At 39.6% G+C, this 21533-nt stretch overlaps 1 protein-coding gene across 2 annotated transcripts in view; it reads left to right on the forward strand.

Moving 5' to 3' along the window:
* RAB1A (RAB1A, member RAS oncogene family) overlaps nt 1-21533 on the forward strand; it is a 39427-nt gene that overhangs the window by 1532 nt on the left and 16362 nt on the right. For both annotated transcript variants that reach the window (XM_036334337.1, XM_036334336.1), the window contains exon 2: nt 18740-18812. In XM_036334337.1, the coding sequence (XP_036190230.1) occupies nt 18740-18812 (73 nt within the window). The remainder of the gene's footprint in view (nt 1-18739; nt 18813-21533) is intronic.

The following is a 21533-nucleotide window of genomic DNA, read 5'->3' on the forward strand; positions in this document are numbered from 1 at the left end:
CGTTTTCCCTTCAAGGTCCACCCATCAGTTTAGCTGACTGTCATGTGTGTGTCACATGGTTCTTGCAAAATGCATTCTGACTTCAAGTTTTGTAATATTGTGGTTTGATGCTGAAATGTCCCCTTTTTGTACTAAACAGAAGCCATAGTATTTTGTTAAAATGCTATAAGCTTTTTAGAAGTTGAGGATAGTGTTCTCATGGTGCCGTATTTGCTATGTTGGCAGTTTTAAAATATCTTTATAAAGGGCTCCAAGGACAAAGTTTGTTTTGCATAGTTGGGCAGAGTTGAACTTGAGGTTAGTAGTTTTCCTGGCAACAATAAAGTACATGGATTTGCCACTTTCTGGAGGTTTGTAAACCTCTTGTGTTCCAGAGGTTTCTTATATTTGCTACATATATTTACTATTGTAAATAGATTTTTGAAGATTAATTTAATAGAACCATGACAAATTATTTAGCCTGTGATTTTGTTTCTCCTTAAAAATAGGGTAATAGGAGTAGTTGTGAGGTTCAAGTGTACTAGTATATAAAAGAGTTTGGGAAACCAAGAGCACACTAAGTGGTGTACATCACTATCATGTAAGACATTCTAGTAGTGCTAGGATTTAGGCATGTAGTCCTTTCTCCCAAGGAGCTAATAATGGAATATAGAGAATAGGTTGTATGTATGTCAAATACCTGTACATATAGCAAGTTCCAGATGTGCACCATGGATTGGAACAGCAAATTTTCAAAGGAGGTTAGAGGGTTGTGGTTGGCTAGTTGGGTTCAGGAAGGCTTTGTAGGAAAGAGACCTGTTCAGGAATTATTAGCAATTGTTTTGGAGAAGCAGAGGATTTTTCAAGGGGTAAGAAGGAAGGAGAATAAGCAGCAAGGATAGTAATTCTTAAAGACGGTGCCAAATTATCCTTCCTTTTCATTCTCTGGATTAATGACCTCAACAGAACCAAACCCAGAAACCATGTTTATATTTTTCCGGCATCAAGTATGCTAGTACCTGGCCTACTGTATTTATATTCTATATTGTGTCTAGTAAAATAATGTAAGAGTTTTGGGAAAACCTTTGGAAAAGCATCAGTGAAAATTACTTGAGGTGAGAGGAAGTGATTGATATTTTATTATGGAGGATCACAAAGGCAACTAGCAAGCAGATTTTTAGCACTCTGACTTAAGCAGTTTCCTTTGTCTTAAATGAAATTTGTTATAAAAGTAAATAGAAAAAAATGGCAAATAGAGAAAAAAAGGAAAGAATTCTTTTATCACCGCCACACAGGTCCATTTACTTTAACACTTTGTTCTAAAATTTTAAAGTCTTATGTTTTTTTTTCTTAAATTAAGATTTGTATTGGTTGACATAAGATTACTTGTTGATAAAGTTTTATTACTGAGTGCTTTTATTTTATAATTTTCAAGTTGTAAGCTTTTGGTTTTAGAGTAAGAATAAGAAATATATCAATCACTGATTAAATTTTAAGCTGTGCCTTTAACTCCTTTCCATGTTATTTTTCTGGTTGGGGAGAATTGACAACCCCTAAAGTTATCTTTGTGGTAGAAATTAAGGGTAATAACTGACTCACTTGAATTTCAAGTACAAACAAAAACAAAAAGCAACTGGAAGTGGAATCTGAACAGTGGAAAAGTAGATGGAAAGTGTCAGAGCTTTCTTTTTTTTTTCTTTTTTTTTTTTTTGGAGATCTGAAGAAAGATTTTGATTTCCTGAGCTAGGTAGTGAAGCAGGCAGTGATTATTTCAGCACACTGGTTAACAAATATTTAACATTTTTCTCGTGCCATAAACATTTTTCCTAATCCATTAGCTTCTAGTGGGCTTTTTAGTGTCAAGAAAATCATTTTGGCTGCTTCATCTATAACAGGGGTCCTCAAACTTTTTAAACAGGGGGCCAGTTCACTGTCCCTCAGACTGTTGGAGGGCCGCACTATAGTTTAAAAAAAAACTATGAACAAATTCCTATGCACACTGCACATATCTTATTTTGAAGTAAAAAAACAAAACGGGAGCAAATACAATATTTGCATTTGCATGTGGCCCGCGGGGCCGTAGTTTGAGGACCCCTGATCTATAAGGAATGTGTTAAGAATAAAGTACGTGTACCTATCGTGAATACACCAGTTAATTGCAGAAAAATGTTTATAGTAATTACCCTGTTTTTAGTTTTTATTTGCTTTTTAAAATCATGACTCCAGATGATATTGAGATCATGGCTCAAGATTTAATCATTCTTTCAAACTTTGCTCATGGAAGACTCAAGAAACATAGACTTTTTTTTTTTTGTGGCAGCACTCTGCTTTGAATAAGTCTTTTTTTAAATACATATTTTTAATTGATTTTATAGAGAGGAGAGGAGAGAGATGGAAACATTGATGAGAGAGAAACATCAATTGGCTGCCTCCTGCAGGCCCCCTACTGAGTAATGAGCTGCAACCCCCGGTATATGGCCTGACCTTCAACCTCTTGGTTCATGGGTCGAAGCTCAACCATTGAACCACACCAGCTGGGCTGAATAAATCTATCTTTTAAGTTAAGGATTTGAAAGTAAAAGCAGGTTAATTAGGTCTCTTATCTATCTAACAGTACGTATTTTTCTCTAATGAGTATATATCATTACTGGCTTTCATATAATTTTTAGTTAGAATTTTTTTATTAGAAAAGCTGAAAATCTAAAAGTAAGTTGTTTTTGTCAGTTGTCTTGACTTTTGGTAGTGTTGGTAGAAGTTTGAAAAATTCAGAAAAGTTTAGAGAAGAAAAGTAACCAGTATTTTCAGTATCAATATGATTTCTTAATGTCTGTAGATAATCAACATATGTAATTCTTTGGGTAATGTAAGTTTCCAGTAGCTATATAGAATCTCCACAAAATACATCTTAAGAGTTTTATGTCAGTGAATGATCTTGTAGGATCATTTATTTATTTTAATATATTTTTTATTGATTTCAGAGAGGAAGGGAGGGGGGGAGAGAGAAAGAAACATCAATGATGAGAGAAAAACATTGATCGGCTGCCTACTTCATGCCCCCTAATGGGGATCGAGCCTGCAACCCAGGCATGTGCCCTTGACTGGAATCGAACCCGAGACCTTTTAGTCCGCAGGCTGAGGCTCTATCCACTGTGCCAAACCAGCTAGGGCATTGTAGGATCATTTAAAGATAACTGAAACTTTACAACAAAAAATTTTCTATTCCTTTTCATCATAAGTTAAAATAAGAGATGTTGACAGTTTCTTACATATTCTAGCAAATAATTTAAAAATATCTTAAAGATGGATGAACTTGAGGATCAAGTGTTCTCTTGCCAACTCTTTAGTTGGTTTTTTAAGAGAATTTTGCTTTCTGAGTAATTTTTAAATTGTTTTTTATTCTGAAAGCAATCTTAGTAATTTATCTGTAACCTAAAATCTTGCTATAGTCACATCCTACTAGCAATCCTTTGGCTGTGTTGTGTGTGTTTTCTCTCCTTGGCAACTTTTGACTGTACTTATATGATGATTTTACTAATTGCAGTTAAGTTCTGTTTTTGATTGTTAAGAATAGCTTCCTTTTGCTAATGTGACCTCTTTTTTTTCTAATATGAAAATGGGTTAAATAAGGTGCTTTTTAAGGTTTTGATATTTTTAAAGATTTGTTAAAAAATAAGGTGAAGAGAAAAAAAACGGGTGTAGGATCAGTGCATGAAATATTTTAGATGTGTAGTTTATCAGTTTTACTACTCTCTGGACTACATTTTGGAGTTTTGAGATTTAGGCAAAATGCCCACACTTAAAAAAAAAAATCTTACAGGGAGAGGGTGAGGTCAAGACTGTTCCATTGTTTTCCTGTAGAGGGTGGGGCCTAGATTGCTTTTTTTTGGTGTCTGAAATAGAATTTAGGGAAGAAAGTCTAGGGCTTGGCTTTTCTGTGGAACCACCCTGTGAGTGTTTCAGATTATAAAAGAGTAATGGTGGAATATTTGGGGGGGGGAAAGTAGTCCTAAGGCCTTATGAAGCCCGAGAACAAGTGTTTGTTGACTGACTGAATTAAACATGTGAAGAAGTAAGGTACAAAGTAGTAGGAAATGGACGTTTTTCTAGGTACTTTTATGACAGGTTGGTGCAGTTGGTCAGAACACCCTGCTTTATTAAATTCAAGGTTGTGATAGGTTCCAATTAAGTTTACTATATTCTATGTTTGTAGGTTCTTAATTGTGACAGGTAAAGTGTTAGTGCCTTTGCTCAGAAGAGGAGCTAGTCTTTGGAGATATTTTTAAATAATATTAGCTACTGTTTGTTTAATCAGTGCTTACTCTTTGTGCTAACCGCTTGGCTAGGGTCTGTACCTCAGATTGTGAGCTTTACAAATAAATTCAGTGATGGGTTTAACTTGTCTGAATGTATTTCTTTTGAATAACAGTATAATTTAAGTAGAATTATCCTTTGTCCTTTTCTCCCTATAGGTGTTTTCTAGTAACTTTATTTAGTATGGTAGTTATTAACCAATTTATAGTCATGTACTCTTAGGAGTATTTGATGACCCCTGTGGGTCTGCTGCCTATGTGCATACATACTCATAATATTTTGCATAAAGTTGCAACCTGTTCACACTGACTGAGCCTATTCATGAACCTCAAGTTACGAATGCCTGATTTAGGAGATTGGAAACAGAAAAGAGAATGTTTGCTACCATTCTTTTGAAATTTGGAAACCTGAGTGACAAAAGTTTAACTTTAAATCTGGTATTCTGAAGTAATTAGTTTTAAAATGTGAGACTTGTTTGGGCATGGCTTTATTTTGATGACTTTTCTTCTCTTCCTTTTAAAAAAATTTTAAATTTTATTTTAAAAATATATGTTTTATTGATCTCAGATAGGAAAGGAGGAGGGAGGGAGGGAGGGAGTGAAGGAGAGAGGTGAGAGAAGACAGAAATGAAGAGAGAGAATCACTGATCAGCTGCCTCCTGCATGCCCCCCCACTGGGGATCCAGCTGCAACCTGGGCATGTGCCATGACTGGGAATTGAACCTTGACCTCGATTCTTTTCCTTTTTTTTAATTTTTTATTTATATTTTACTGATTTTTTACAGAGAGGAAGGGAGAGGGATAGAGAGCTAGAAACATTGATGAGAGAGAAACATCGATCAGCTGCCTCCTGCATACCCCCCACTGGGGATGTGCCCGCAACCAAGGTACATGCCCTTGACCGGAATCGAACCCGGGACCCCTGAGTCCACAGTCGGACGCTCCATACACGGAGCCAAACCGGTCAGGGCTCTCTCTTTTTTTTTTTAATGCTTACCTTTCTGTTCTTCATTAAGTTACTAATAAATGAAGTGTTTCTAAGAGTCTTGAAACAAAGGCACACTGAGTTCACAGAACACTAGCTTTCACATTAAGAACAATAGGTCATCTCTAGTGTCTTTACTACTTTAAAGTTCATATGGTTGTAGTTAAGATAAATACCTAGCCATGTGTAGTATAGTCTTACGTGGATTAGGTGAACTTATAAAAATAGTTAAATAGCTAGATTTTATAAAAGGACATTTGAAGCAACTTTGTGAAATATACATCGTGTATATTGGTGGCTAGCACCTGTCCTCATGAATAACATTTGTGTTCATTGCTTACTAAAGCTAATGAAGTCTGAACTCCAAAATTTACCATGATCTTTTGAGTTGAGCTAAATTATTTACTAACACAGATATTCTAAGTTAACTTTTTTAAAAGTATGCTTTTATTGATTTTATAGAGAAAGGAAGGAAAAGAGAGAGAAATGTCAATGTGAGAGAGAAACATCTATTAGCATGTCTCCGACTGGGGATTGAGCCCACAACCCGGAGATGTACTCTGGCCACAATCGAACCATGACCTCTTGGTTCACAGGTCAAAGCTAAACCACTGAGCCATGCCGACTGGGCCATACTTTTCTTTATATTTGGTCAAGTTCAGTGTGCTAGTTCATAGATGCTTTGATTCATTCTGATAGGTTTTACATATAGGACTTAACATACTGACATTTTATCATCTCCATACTGACATTTTATCATCTCAGTATATAAAATATGTTATTGATGGAATGCGGTATGATAAAAGAATATACTATTTGGAGTTGTAAACCCTGGGATTAAGTTCAGACTGCCACTTACCTCATACAAGTCATTTATGCCTTTGAGGCTGTTCCTTTGTCTATAAAATGTGATTAGTTCTACCTCAGTTCTGATTCTCAAGAGTAAACTGTACAGACATTATTTGACATGCTCATTCTAGTAAGGGATGGATGTTAGAATATGTATAAAAGCAGGTGGTTTCATGATCTTGTCTGCTTTAACTATTTTTTCAATACAGACTTGTAAAATCTTCCAGTGAAAGTATATGTATACATACATATGTATACACACACAGAGCTAATTTCACCTTGAAAAAAGGCTTGATAAAGAAAACAGCCATCAGTTAGAGTATGCTAGGAGTTGAGGGGTTTTCTGTTTTTGTTTTTTAATTATGAAATATGAACTCTGCTCCTAGGTGTTTGCCAATTAGTTAAGAAGATGACTCATGTTCAAACAGGCATAATCAAAGTAACAGTATTAACACAGATTAAATCTTGTGGTACTTTTAAAGAATTAGGATGACAGGATAGATAGTGCAAAAGATTTGGAGGGGCTTAATGATTTCTGTTTTTTAACAAAGTTTTAGTTATGTTTGATTTAGTTGGAAAGGAATAGAGCACTGAGGAGGACTGTCCAGAACCCTTGATGCTAACTAGTTCTGGCAGGAGGTCAACAACTAACAATTTGAGTCCTACCAGCAGCCAGAAAATTATGTATGTACATTATTTCCCTTAATTCCATGAAGAAATAGTGCCCTAGTTTTACGGATGAGGAAAAAGAGGAAGAATTAAATGGCTTGCAAAGGGCATTCTGAGTAAACAGAATTGAAATTTTAACTCAAGGACCTGTGAATTCACAGTCCAGATATGCTGTTTCCAGTTTTACAATGTGTGCTTAACTTCTGAGAATTTAAAATTTAAGCCAGTTAATTAGGAAACTAACATTTTTGTGGTCAATTACTTTTTTTTAAAATTTTTATTTTTTATTCAATTACTTTTAAAATTCATGATCAGAGAGGTCTTTTTAAAATGTTAAGAAGGGTTTGTGAGTTACATATTATGAATGGACCTTTGTTTTTGTCCTTCATATCTTGTTTTGGGTTGATATTTAAAACTTCTTTAGGCTTGAAGTTAATTATTGTATCTATTCTCAGTTTTTCTGTCCTCATGACTATCCTTAATATGTTTATTTGGGGCCTTAGAAATCATGGATGTCTTTCTGTGAGTAAAGCAAGTAAAGCAGAGAATTGCCTTTCTTTTGCTGAAGAGGACACACTTGCTGCAGTCCATGCTACTATAGAGTTCCTAGGTTTTGAGAGTCGTGACCAGTATGATCATAGTACCTATAACTATTAGTTGGTAAGTTGTGATACTTGTCATCCATCTTCTGAACAGAAGATGAATAGCTTCAAAGTTTTTGTCCATAGCCTTTAAAGCTTTCATCAAGTTTCCTTGTGGTTTGAATGGAGGAAGGAAAATTAATAGTAATTGCCACTTATGTTGTGCTATGCACTGTGCTAGAGGTTTTCGAGGCATTATTTCTAATCCCTACAAGAAGCCCAATTGGGTGGTAGAGGGTTCTAATAGAATCTTTTTACAGATGAGGAAATTGGTGAGTACCTTACCTCAATCATAGCTAGTATGCAATGGTACTTGAATTCAAATGCAGTCTATTCAGCTCTAAAACCATGCAGGTTTTTTTTTTTTTCCATCTTTAATTTCTTTATTGGTTAAGGTATTACAAATGTGTCCTCACCATGCAGGTTTTGAACTGTAAAGAGGTAGAGGACATTTACACCTCTTCTTTGGTATGTTTCTCAGCAAATATTTGGTATGTAGGTTGTAAGACCATCTATGTAGTCGTTTGTCTTTTTGCATGACTTGCCACTTCTTTCAGTACTATCAAAATTTCCCTCATTTCCCATTTTGAATTTTTGGAACACTGTTCTAAACAGCTAAAATGGAACCTGGAGAATTAATCGGTTGTCTCCAAATATCAAAGAAAAACATGCAGTTGTAGGGGTTGATTATGGGAATAGTTTTAAAAAAAATTGTTTGGCTCTTTCCTTAAATTTGGCAATTGATTATTTATTTTGATTAACAGGCTGCTTTTGTCCATAGCTGAAGGTTTATTTACTTTTATTTAACCATAAAACTAATATGTGTTCTATAAAATTCAGACAGTATAGAAACATATGAAGTAACTAAAAGTTCTTGCCTCTCTTCTCTATCCTGATGGTCAATTTTGAATTGTGTTCTGTTGAGCATAAAGTAAGTGAAAAAGGAAAGTTGATGTTAGACACAATTATTGCAATTTTTATTAGTCATTCCATACCCCAAAGGCTAATAAAATAGTGTGTAGTTTAATAGTGAATTAAGCTTTATTTGGCCACTGTACATTAATATCATTCATAGTCATGATTTTGTTTTAAATTTGATGTGAATCTAGTTTTAGGCTGTTTTCAAGTATGACATTAATAAAAGGTAAAATAACATGGTGACTATCACGCAGGTAAATTAGTTCTAGATGAAAGAGAACAAATTTTAGTTTCCATTGAACTTTTAAAAATAGCAGGCCCTTTTAAAGGTATACTTTAAAAAATATTTTTTATTGATTTCAGAGAGGAAGAGAGAGGGAGAGAGATAGAAACATCAATGATGAGAGAGAATTATGAATTGGCTGCCTCCTGCACATCCCATACTGTGGATCGCTCTTGCAACCTGGGCATGTGCCCTTGACTAGAATCAAACCTGGGACCCTTCAGTCCGCAGGCTGATGCTCTATCCACTGAGCCAAACTGCCTAGGGCCTTAACGGTATACTTATAACTGATACTGGAAAATTTGTATTTTGGGGCTAGTGTTTGATTAGATGACTAGACATTATTTTTAGTCATCTTCTGTTTTACTTTCGTCTTTTTTGCTTTGTTTCGTTATGATAAACTAGGGGCCCAATGCATGAAATTCATGCAAGGGGCTTGGCCCTCACAGCCCTGGCTGCCTCGACCGGCCCTCTTAGCCCTGGCTTCGTCCAGAAGATTGTCCATATGGTCATTCTGCTGTTTGGTCTAATTAGCATATTAGCTCTTTATTATATAGGACTAGAGGCCCGGTGCACAAAAATTTGTGCACTTGGGGGGGAGGGGGGTGTCCCTCAGCCGGCCTGTGCCCCCCTTGCAGTCTGGGACCCCTCAGGAGATAACGACCTGCTGGCTTAGGCCTGCTCCCGGGTGGCAGAGGGCAGGCCCAATCCCTAGGTGCAGCCCCTGGTCAGGCTCAGAGCAGGGCTGATTGGGGAGTTGGGGCGCCACCCCCTGTCATGCACAGAGCAGAGCGGATTGGGAGGTTGCGATGCCACCCTCAGTCACGCTCAGGGTGGGGCCGATTGGGGGTCGGGGCACCGCCCCCTGCACACTCAAGGCAGTGTCGATGGGGAGGTTGTGGCGCCACCCCCTGTCACGCACAGAGCAGGGCCAATCAGGGGGTTGGGGCGCTGCCCCTTGTCACTCACATAGCAGGGCCCATCAGGGGGTTTGGGGCTCCGTACCCTGTCACGCACAGAGCAGGGTCGATCAGGGGGTTGGGGAGCTCCCCCCTGTCACTCACAGAGTAGGGCCGATAGGGGAGTTGGGGCACGGCCCCCTGCCACACACAGAGCAGGGCGGATCAGGGGGTTGGGGAGCTCCCCCCCTATCAGGCACAGAACAGCGCTGATCAGGGGGTTGGGGCGCCTTCCCCTGTCACGAACAGAGCAGGGCCGATATGGAAGTTGTGGCCCAGCCCCTTGCCACACACAGAGCCGCAGGGTGATCAGGGGGTTTGGGCGCTGCCCCCTGTCACGCTGATCCCGGTGCCGGGAGGCCTCGCGGCTCTGCTGATCCCGGTGCTGGGAGGCATATTACCCTTTTACTATATAGGATAGAGGCCTGGTGAACGGGTGGGGGCCGGCTGGTTTGCCCTGAAGGGTGTCCTGGATCAGGGTAGGGGTCCCCACTGGGGTGCTTGGCCAGTCTGGGTGAGGGGCTGAGGGCTGTCTTCAGGCTGGCGGGTGACTGAAGCTCCTAACTGCTCCTTTTTTTCTTTTTTTTTATTCTGGGCCAGCTTTAGCTCTGAGGCTTGGCTCCAGCTCTTAGGCCTCCGCTGCTGAAAGCAGGTATCTGGTTTGTTTGGATTCTATAATCGAAACACTGTTTCAACTCCAGCTCTGAGATCCGGCTGGCTGAAAGCAGGTTTCTGGAGTTTGTTTAGATTCTATATTTGAAACAATGCTTCAGTTTGCAAGCTCAGAGGCTGGCAGCGGCAGGCGGGGAATGTTGGAGTCCTCCGTCACTGAAGCAAGCAAGCCTCATGTTCGCTTCAAGCTGCCTGGCTGCTGGCCGCCATCTTGGCTGGCAGTTAATTTGCATATCACCCTGATTAGCCAATGGGAAGGGTAGCGGATGTATGGCTAATTACCATGTTTCTCTTTTATTAGATAGGATTTCTTGTAAGGGAGAGGGAGAGATAGAAACATCAATGATGAGAGTCATTGATCGGTTGCCTTGTACATGCACTTCCCCTCCCCACTTGGGATTGAGTCGCACCCTGGGAATTGAACCCTGACTGGGAATTGAACCGTGACCTCCTGGTTCATAGGTTGATGCTCAACCATTGAGCCACACTGGCTGGACTCTCTTTTCTTTCTTGTTATATCTTTTCAAAGGGTGGAATGTTGAAAGTGTGTTAGTGTCCATCAACTTTCTCTTGTGAAATATTCACTGATCTGTGAACTATGTCTAATAATCCAAATTTTATTGCATAAAATAAGAAAAATATTTTCATTTAATCCAAAAAGTTATAGTTGTGGCTATATTGGGAATGTGCCAGTGCTATCTGCTTACAACTTTGACCTACTCTACCTACCTAGAAATCACTTGTGTTATGGCAGGTGAGCTGAATGAACTTGTAAGGGTGTTAAGTCATTGAACAAACGCTCTCATTAAAAATTTTTTTTCTTCCCTCAACATCTTTTCTGGTTATAAAAGTAACACAGGCTTACTGTAGACTTAAAGTATAAAGAAAAATATCAATCAATTGTAATACTATAATTTAGAAGTGTCAATTTTTTCCAAATCTTTATGTGTGTACACAATTTTTTAAAAACAAAAATGGGTTATACTAAATAAAGTGTTCTATAATCTTTTCACATACAGTGTTTCACATAACTATCTCTTTTGAGATTTTAGAATTCCCAGTAGCATTTTAGATTCAGAAAGCAGATTTATCCCCTGCTTCATATATTATGCAGTATGGTAGCTTAATGAAAAGAAAAGCATTTTACCTAAAATATTTTGAACCAAAATCTGTTTTAGTAAATTTTTTAAATCAATAAACACTCGAGGATATGTTTTTTGTTTGTTTTTAAAATAAATTTTTATTGATGTCAGAGAGGAAGGGAGGAGAGAGGGGAATGGGAGAGAGAGATAGAAATATTAATGATGAAAGAGAATCATTGATCAGCTGCCTTCTGCATACCCCCATATTGAGGATCGAACCCGCAACCCAGGCATGTGCCTGACTGGGAATCGAACCGTGAACTCCTGTTTCATAGGTGGACACTCAACCACTGAGCCATGCCAGCTGGGCTGAGGATACATTTCTTGATTTTAGAGGGGGGGGGAGAGAGAGAGAGAGAGAAAGAAGAGAGAAAGAAAAAAAAGAAAGAAGAGAGAAACAGTGATGTGAGAGAGAAACATTGATCGGTTGCCTCCTACACGTGTCCTGATCAGGGATCGAACCCTTTGCTTTGGTGCATAAGATGATGCTCCAACCAACCGAGCCACACTGGTTGGTGATGTTCCCTTTGATCACCTAGTTAAGGTTGCATTTGTCAGGTTTTTCCCATTATGAAGTTAACTATTTTTTTCTTTACATACTCTGTTAGAAAGCAGTTATTAGGAGCCCACACTCAAGGGAAGAGAATTAATAAGCTCCATCTTTTACAGCAGTGGTTCTCAATCTTGGCTGCACATTAGAATCACCTGGGAATCTTTCTAAAATCCTGATTTCTGGGCCTCATCCTCCAGGAATTCTGTTTCTTTGTTACTAATATTGTGGCCCACCCCATAACAAAGAAACAGAATTTCCGGAGGATGAGGCTCAGAAATCAGGATTTTAGAAAGATTCCCAGGTGATTCTAATGTGCAGCCAAGGTTGAGAACCACTGTCTTAGAGGGAGGAGTGTTTAACAAATTTGATAGCATATGTTAAAATCACCACAGCAATAAATATTTTGGGGAACATACTTTGAGGCCATGCAAATAACTTGTTTCTTCTTTAAAAGTTTCATCTATTGCTCAGCTGGTGTGGCTCAGTGATTGAGTGTCAACCTGTGAACCAGGGGTCATGGTTTGATCCCGGTCAGGGCACATGTCCGGGTTGAGGGCTCTATCCCCAGTGGGGGATGTGCAGGAGGCAGTTGATTAATGATTCTCTCTCATCATTGATGTGTTTTGTTTTTTTTAAATCTTTATTGTTGAAAGTATTACATATGTCTTCTTCCCACCCCCGCCTCCATGGACCTCTTTAGCCTGCCCCATCATTGATGTTTCTGTCTCTCCCTATCCCTTATCTGAAATCAATAATAAATATATATACACACACACACACACACACACACACACACACACACACATCTATAAAAAAAAAAGAAGTTGCATCCATTAATTTTAGCATTCATTGGTGGATCTTGCCTGTCATAGTTATTATTGTGATGATCTGGTGATTTTCTATTTCTCTCGTTTCTTCTACATGTATTATTAGGAATCCTCCTATAAGGAAGATTTGTGTCTTCTCTCTCATTTATTTAATTATTTATACCCATATAGAAGCATGAATATCTATTTTATTGCTTGGATTATAGCATGTGGTTGTTTACTTTGTGGCTCATATTGTTCTGCTTTGGCCTTTGAGAGAAATTTCAGGTTGGCTCCCATATTCTTTTAACATGCCATGTTTCCATCCATTTTTCCCCTCTAGTATTTTGCCCCAAATGTTAACCAGAGATGGCCATAAATATTCATTATTTGTATTTCACAATGAAAAAGGTTGATTAAAATGCAAAATTAGAATGTCCTCTGATCTCTTAGCACATGTTTTGTGAAAGACACAGTGCTAGATTTTGGATACACAGATGAGTCAGTTTACCTTCACAGATAGTTATGTCAAACAAGAGTGGGGGAATAGATTCCAGACTACTTAGGGGGATAGAATATGAAGGGTTATAGCAAATTAGAGACCTGGTGCATGAAATTCGTGCACTGGGTGGCTGGGGGAGGGGGGGTGGTGCATCCCTCAGCCCGGCCTGTGTCCTCTCACAGTCTGGGACCCCTCGGGGGATGTCCGCCTGCTAGCTTAGGCCCACTCCCAGCAGGCGGACATTTCTCTTGCAGTCCAGGAGCCCTTGCTCCTTATCACCCGCCTGCTTGCTCCTTATTGCCTGGCTTGCTGCTCCTTAGCACTACCGAGGAGGTGGGAGAGGCTCCCGCCACTGCCACTGTGTTCGCCAGCCATGAGCCTGGCTTCTGGCTGAGAGGCACTCCCCCTGTGAGCGCACTGACCACCAGGTGGCAGCTCCTGCATTGAGCATCTGCCCCCTGGTGATTAGTTCGTATCATAGTGACGGGTCTTTCTGGCTCTTCCACGTTAATGGTTGCTTAGGCTTTTATTATATAGACTAGAGGCCCGGTGCACAAAAATTTGTGCACTCGGGGGGGTACCTCAGCCCGGCCTGTGCCCTCTCGCAGCCTGGGACCCCTAGGGAGATAACGACCTTCTGGCTTAGGCCTGCTCCTGGGTGGCAGAGGGCAGGCCCAATCCCTAGGTGCAGCCTCTGGTCGGGCTCAGAGCAGGGCTGATTGGGGAGTTGGAGCGCCGCCCCCTGTCATGCACAGAGCAGAGCGGATTGGGAGGTTGCGATGCCACCCTCAGTCACGTTCAGGGTAGGGCCGATTAGGGGGTTGGGGCACTGCCCCCTGTCACACTCAAGGCAGTGTCGATGGGGAGGTTGTGGCGCCACCCCCTGTCACGCACAGAGCAGGGCCAATCAGGGGGTTGGGGCGCTTCCCCCTGTCACGCACAGAGCAGGGCCGATCAGGGGGTTGGGGAGCTCCCCTCTGTCACGCACAGAGGAGGGCCCATCAGGGGGTTGGGGAGCTCCCCCCGTCACTCACAGAGTAGGGCCGATAGGGGAGTTGGCACACCGCCCCCTGCCACACACACAGCAGGGCGGATCAGGGGGTTGGGGCGCCGCCCTCTATCACCCACAGAGCAGGGCCGATCAGGGGGTTGGGGCGCCGCCACTCTCACACTCAGGGCAGGGCCGATGGGGAGGTTATGGCTCTAACCCGTCACACACAGAGCAGGGCCTGTGGGGTGGGGGGGTTGGGGCGCCGCACCCTGTCACACACAGAGCCGCAGGGTGATCAGGGGGTTGGGGAGCTCCCCCCTATCAGGCACAGAGCAGGGCTGATCAGGGGGTTGGGTCGCCTTCCCCTGTCACGAACAGAGCAGGGCCGATAGGGAAGTTGTGGCCCCGCCCCCTGTCACACACAGAGCTGCATGGCGATCAGGGGTTTGGGCGCTGCCCCCTGTCACACTGATCCCGGTGCCAGGAGGCCTCTCAGCTCCGCTGATCCCGGTGCTGGGAGGCATATTACCCTTTTACTATATAGAATAGAGGCCTGGTGCATGGGTGGGGGCTAGCTGGTTTGCCCTGAAGGGTGTCCTGGATCAGGGTGGGGGTCCCCACTGGGGTGCCTGGCCAGCCTGGATGAGGGGATGATGGCTGTTTGCAGCTGGTCACACACCCTTCAGGGTTGGGGTCCCCACTGGGGTGCCTGGCCAGTCTGGGTGAGTGGCTGAGGGCTGTTTTCAGGCTGGGACTGAAGCTCCCAACTGCTCCTTTTTTTCTTTTTCTTTTTTTATTCTGGGCCAGCTTTAGCTCTGAGGCTTGGCTCCAGCTCTGAGGCCTCAGCTGCTGAAAACAGGTATCTGGTTTGTTTCGGTTCTATAATCGAAACTCTGTATCAACTCCAGCTCTGAGATCCCAGCTCTCGGAAAGCTGGTTTCTGGGGTTTTGTTTAGCTTCTATATTTGTTACAATGTTTTTTAAACTGCAAGCTCAGAGGCTGGCAAGGCAGGCGGGGAACTTTGCAGTCCTCCGTCACTGAAGCAAGCAAGCCTCATGTTCAGTTTAAGCTGCCTGGCTGCCGGCCGCCATCTTGGCTGGCAGTTAATTTGCATATCGCCCTGATTAGCCAATGGGAAGGGTAGCGGTCGTACGCCAATTACCATGTTTCTCTTTTATTAGATAGGATTAGACATGAAAATGACCAAAGGAAGTTCAGATTTGGGAGCAGTGGATAGGATTTACTAGGATAATCTAATATATGAGAATGGTGATTACAGTTGTAAGTACAGATTTCTAACCTAGCAAAATTATATTTTAGACTAAAAACCTGGGCATGTGCCCTGGCAGGGAATCGAACTGTAACCTCCTGGTTCATAGGTCGACCCTCAACCACTGAGCCACACTGGCCAGGCCTGATTCCAGATTCTTGGGAAATAAAGAAAAAATGGTTTGACCATTTGCTCTAGTATTCTTGAATCTTTTAATAGTGATTATTTTTTTGTCCCAATGCAAGTAACATTCTCTTAGTGTGTATATTTAAAAAAGGAAAGAAGTTTGTGAGTTTGACTTTGTTTGCCTTTCTCCATTTCTCTTGTCATGTTAGTAGTAATGGTTTAGGAGAGAACAAAATACAGTTGACCATTGAACCAATGGCACAGTATTAAATCTGCATATACCTTAAGTGGATCCTCCGCTTATGCAGATTCCCAGCTGTTGACTCATGGGCAATGTGGATTTTAAAAAAGTGTGTGAAAGTGGACCTGTGCAGTTCAAACTTGTGTTAACTAGAATCTTGTTTAATACTGAGTACTATCTCATTGTAAAGAAGAGGACTCAATTCGTCATATTATGTATAATGGCTGTGAACCTTATATTATCATAAACTCATAAATTAATGTTTGAAATAACACTCTAGCACTTTAAAAGAAAAATTCCAAAACCTGTAGGGAATTTTTATGAGTTTATTTGAGCCAAACTGACAACATATGCTGGGTTGCAAGATCTGAAATGCTTCCAACTATTATTTTCTTGAAACCATAATGTAATTTGTAATAATTAGGGAACATTCATGTTTTTTCCAGCCTTATGATTACTCTGAAATAGAGAAATTGCTCTTTAAGGTAATGATGCTACCTTGGGCAACATCTGTGGCTCAAGGCTGTCCTTTATTGTAACAGGCTCCAGTACAGCTGATTCAAGGGATGTTAATTGAATGTCTGCTGGATGCCTGGCACTGTGCTGAGGGAGATTGATAAACTCAGAGCATCTGTTATGTTGAAATTTCTGTTAAAAACTAAGTAATTATAGTGGTATCAATGGTGCGATTATTCTTGCTAACTGAAATGTAAATTCTTTTTTTAAAATATATTTTTTATTGATTTCAGAGAGCGTAAGGGAGAGGGAGAGATAGAAACATCAGTGATAAGAGAGAATCATTGATTGGCAGCCTCCTGCACACCCCACTCTGGGGATCAAGCCCCCAACCTGGGCATATGCCTGGCAGGGAATCGAACCCGTGACCTTCTGGTTCGTAAGTCGACCCTCAACCATTGAGCCATGCCGGCCACGCCTGAAATGTAAAACATGTACTTACTCATTGCTGATGTTCAGCATCCTCAAGAATTTAACCTAATTAAGAAGGAAGCTATCAATAGTGCTAAAGTCAGTCAGAAACTGTATTGCCCAATAAAAGTTGTATGGTATTATGTATTAATCATTTATTAAGGGTAAAATTTTACAATCATTAGCTTCCCCCCTTTTTTCATTAGGATGTCAAACTGAAAAGGCTGTTAGTTATTTAGTTCATCCTGTGCTTCAATTCCCTTCTTAATTACTTGTTTAAAGCTTATTTCTTTCTGTGAACTTTATTTTGCTGCTGATTAGAGCACTTTGGATCTCCCCCCCCCCTTTCCTTGAGATATAATTAGGGACAATAAGTGTACTTTGGTAACTTGGTATAACCAAAAAGATATGTTTTAAGTAACACATATCATGGTAAGCCTGGGTAATAATGAATATTCAAAAAAAATAATCACTGTTAAAAGTTTTACATCTTGCTTACATGTAAATGTGATAATTGTAATCCTAATTTAAATTGTGAATGATACTTGGGTTTCACCTTACATAGGTAGCATTTTTTAAAAACAAAATCACAAAGAACAAAATTGAAACTCATGTCTTCTAAAATAATAAACTGTAAATTCTGGATCGTTTTTAACCAGGGGTCCTCAAACTACGGCCCACGGGACACATGCAAATACAAATATTGTATTTGTTCCTGTTTTGTTTTTTTACTTCAAAATAAGATATGTGCAGTGTGCATAGGAATTTGTTCATAGTTTTTTTTTAAACTATAGTCTGGCCCTCCAACGGCCTGAGGGACAGTGAACTGGCCCCCTATTTAAAAAGTTTGAGGACCCCTGGTTTTTAACCTTTTGAAATTGCTTAATAGAACTGGTCAGAATTAGGAAGGATCTGTGAGGGGTTCCTTTGGAAACCATGGGCAGATAGTCTGTTGTCTTCAGGTTCATAGAGGAATCTCTGGGGATGGTCTTTGAGTCAGGCCTGGCAATGGTCAATGTACATAAACAGAGCCTAGCTTTCAATGTTTTCTGAAGAATGCTTTAATACAAGCTTAGAATGTTCCTCAAGTTGTGTGTTTTCATAAAACAGCCTTTTATTTTTAATTTATTTTTATTGATTTCGGAGAGAAAGGGAGAAGAAGAGATAGATAGAATCATCAATGGTGAGAGAGAATCATTGATTGCCTGCCTCCTGCATGCCCCCCACTGGGGATCAAGCCCAAAACCCAAGCATCTGCCCTTACCAGGAATCGAACTGTAACCTCCTGATTCATAGGTTTACGCTCAACCACTGAGCCACGCTGGCTAGGCAAACAGCCTTGGATTTTACCACATCTTTAGTTTAAAATATTTATCATATAGGGTTACCAGAAGTTAAATGGTCCTTTTTTTTTTTTTTTTTTTTTAAAGGTAGAACTTCCAGGTAGATGCTAGGGAAGGATCATAAACGCCCCTTGGAAAATTGCTATGAAAAAATGATTTGATCTTGGAATTAGGAGGAGAGATTTGCTTTATTGGCAAGAGCAATGGAAAGTTAACTCTGTATCCTAATAATGTAAAGGGAGTGGTATTTATCTAGCATAGTTCTTTGGGCTCTCCAAGAAAGCATATCACTTATGTTTTATTTCATTCTTTCCTTGGAAGTAGTTCACTGATCTCAGATCATTGGTGACATTGCTTATTTTACTTTTAGATAATTCCGTCCTGTGTAGTGATTCATCAAAAGAGCTTCTGCTGTTGGTTGCAATTTTGGCTTCTCTTAAGCTATTCATAGGCTTTTCAAGAGCTGTAGTCTTCTTCAGTGAGCTGTTAATTATTCTTGGTATATTTTTGTTGCAGAATTTACAATACAATATGCCTTTTATTAACGTGATTTTTTTTTTTCCTTTTTGCAGTGATTACTTATTCAAGTTGCTTCTGATTGGAGACTCTGGAGTTGGAAAGTCCTGCCTCCTTCTTAGGTTTGCAGTAAGTTGAAATTGAAATGCCTTTAAAGAAATTAATGCTGTGTACATTTTCTAGGTAGACAAAAGATTAAGCTGTTTTATTCACAATAAACTAAATCTTCCAGAATTTATATATTAAAGCAGGGGTCCTCAAACTATGGCCCGCGGGCCACATGCAACCCACCGAAAACATTTATCTGGCCCACCGTGTGTTTTTGCTGCCGCTGTGTGCATAGGAATTTGTTCATAGTTTTTTTTTAAACTATAGTCCGGCCCTCCAACGGTCTGAGGGACAGTGAACTGGCCCCCTGTTTAAAAAGTTTGAGGACCCCTGTATTAAAGTCTTCGAGTATATACCCCTAGTGATACCTTTGAGTCTTAAATAAAGAAATGCTGTTGTTCTTAAAAGAAACTCAGCAAAGTGTGGTTTATAAAATCAGAGTTGATAGTCTTGGTAGAAGTCAAACAATGTTTCATTCCAACTTGGGTGATAAGGTAAGGGGAAAATAGTTGGCCTGTGTTGAAAGCAACTTGATGGAAAACAACTTTTCAAGTAAAAGTTTAGCAAAAGGCCGAAACCGGTTTGGCTCAGTGGATAGAGCGTCGGCTTGCGGACTAAAAGGTCCCGGGTTCGATTCCGGTCAAGGGCATGTACCTGGGTTGCGGGCACATCCCCCAGTGGGAGATGTGCAGGAGGCAGCTGATCGATGTTCCTCTCTCATCGATGTTTCTAACTCTCTATCTCTCTCCCTTCCTCTCTGTGAAAAATCAATAAAATATATTAAAAAAAATATTAAAAAAAAAAAAAAAAGTTTAGCAAAAGAAAAAGCAGGCCTGGCACATTTTGACAATGGTGCTCTATATGCTGAAATTTATCAACAGATAAGTGACTTTCAACCTAATGAATTCACAGCTTCCTTTATAGTATTTATCAACTGCCTTCGAATTTAGCATATTTTCTGTCTCATTATATCTTTGGTTCTCAGAGTGTGGACTAAAGGCCCTTGGGGATTATCAAGACCCTCCCAGTGGGTTGTCCATGAGATCAAAACTATTGTCTTAATAATACTAAGCTGTTAGTACAGACAGTCCTAGGCTTACGTCGCCATCTCCCATTTATTTATAAAAAAAAAGTTCCGTTATTTCGACGTATGTACATATGTGCTTTATGTTTTTTATTATTTATTTACCACAAGTAAAGGTCAGTAATTGTTATCTTTCTTTTAAATTTACTATTTCACTTCATTACTGCTGTGCATGTGCTTGATGTGAGTGACTTAGATGCTTATGTAGGTGGGTTCTGACTTATGGCGAAAATCTCATTACTTTGCACTGTAGGAATGGATCTCTGATGTAACCCGAGGACCTACTGTATTTACTAAGTAAATAATTACTTAGTACTAAAATAAATAAATAAATAAATTAATTAATTAATAAATTGCCTTTTTCACTGTGTTGATATTTGCTCTGACGATGCAAAAGCAATGGTAGGGCAAAACTGCTGGTGCATTAACACAGCATATCAAGGCAAAGCTAAGCCCCAGACTCTGTTCATGCTCATTGTATTCACTTCTATTCACTACAGGGGGAAAAATCCATTTTCACTAAAGAGTGTCTTTGATAAAACAGTAAAAATGATTATTCTAAAAATCTTGTTCCTTGAGTATTTTTTAAATATGTTGTGAAAAAATGAGGAATATGCATAAAACACTTCGTCTAGTTGTCTCAAGGAAAAGAAAAGCAATTTTTTTTTTAACTTGAAAGAACAACTGATAGACAAACTGTAGTTATGTAGAATTGGGTATTGGCAAACATTTTCTGAAATGAACTGAGATTGTCATTTAAAGGAAAAAATTTGGCAGCATTCGCTGCCTTTAATAAAATTCAAACTTTAAAAGAAAATTGGAATTTTAGAAAACTTATAATTCACCACTAAGAGCTTGGCAGCATCTCAAAAAATAAATATGACTTTTTTTGATAAGATAAATGTTGATATTAATGTCATTAAAAATAATTACATTATAAAAAATGAAATCATGGAAGTACTCGAATAACATATAGGTGATTCTTTAATATGTGTGAAAGAGTATTCTGATAAAAAAATTAGAAAAGATTGTTAAATTTGATTGCATTAAAATTAATGTGAAACATAAAAACAAATGGTACTAGCAAGAAAAATATGAGGAAGGGATGATATTATCAGTATATAAAGCACACTTACACAATAAGAAAATATGCTTGTCCTAATAGAAATATGGGCAAATACATGAGTAGGCAGTTCACAAAAGAAGAGATACAAATTAAATATGAACAAATGTTCAATTTTATTTGTAATTAAAGGCTTAAAATTAGATTTTACTTAATTTTTATTAAATTGGCAAATACTAAAATTGATAATAGTTCCTAGTATTAAATCAGCAATTCTTGGTAGATGGGAGGAACTGGTGTACCTCTTTTTTTAATATGTATTTATTTTTATTGATTTTAGAGAGAGAAAATCATTGATCTGCTGCCTCTTGTACACCTCCCATTGGGGATCGAGCCCGAAACTCAGGCATTGCCCTGACCAGGAATCACACTAGGACCTCCTGGTTCATAGGTCAATCCTCAACCACTGAGCTGTGCCAGCTGGGCAGAAATGGTATCTTTTGATGAAAGTGGCTATATAGTCTGAGAATTTCGTGTTTCAAAGAAAATCCTCTTTGAAATGCCTATTGATCTAAGTTATAGGTTTTCAGTACTA

Source organism: Myotis myotis, unplaced genomic scaffold (assembly GCF_014108235.1).
Source record: "Myotis myotis isolate mMyoMyo1 unplaced genomic scaffold, mMyoMyo1.p scaffold_m19_p_14, whole genome shotgun sequence".
Lineage (NCBI taxonomy): Eukaryota > Metazoa > Chordata > Mammalia > Chiroptera > Vespertilionidae > Myotis > Myotis myotis.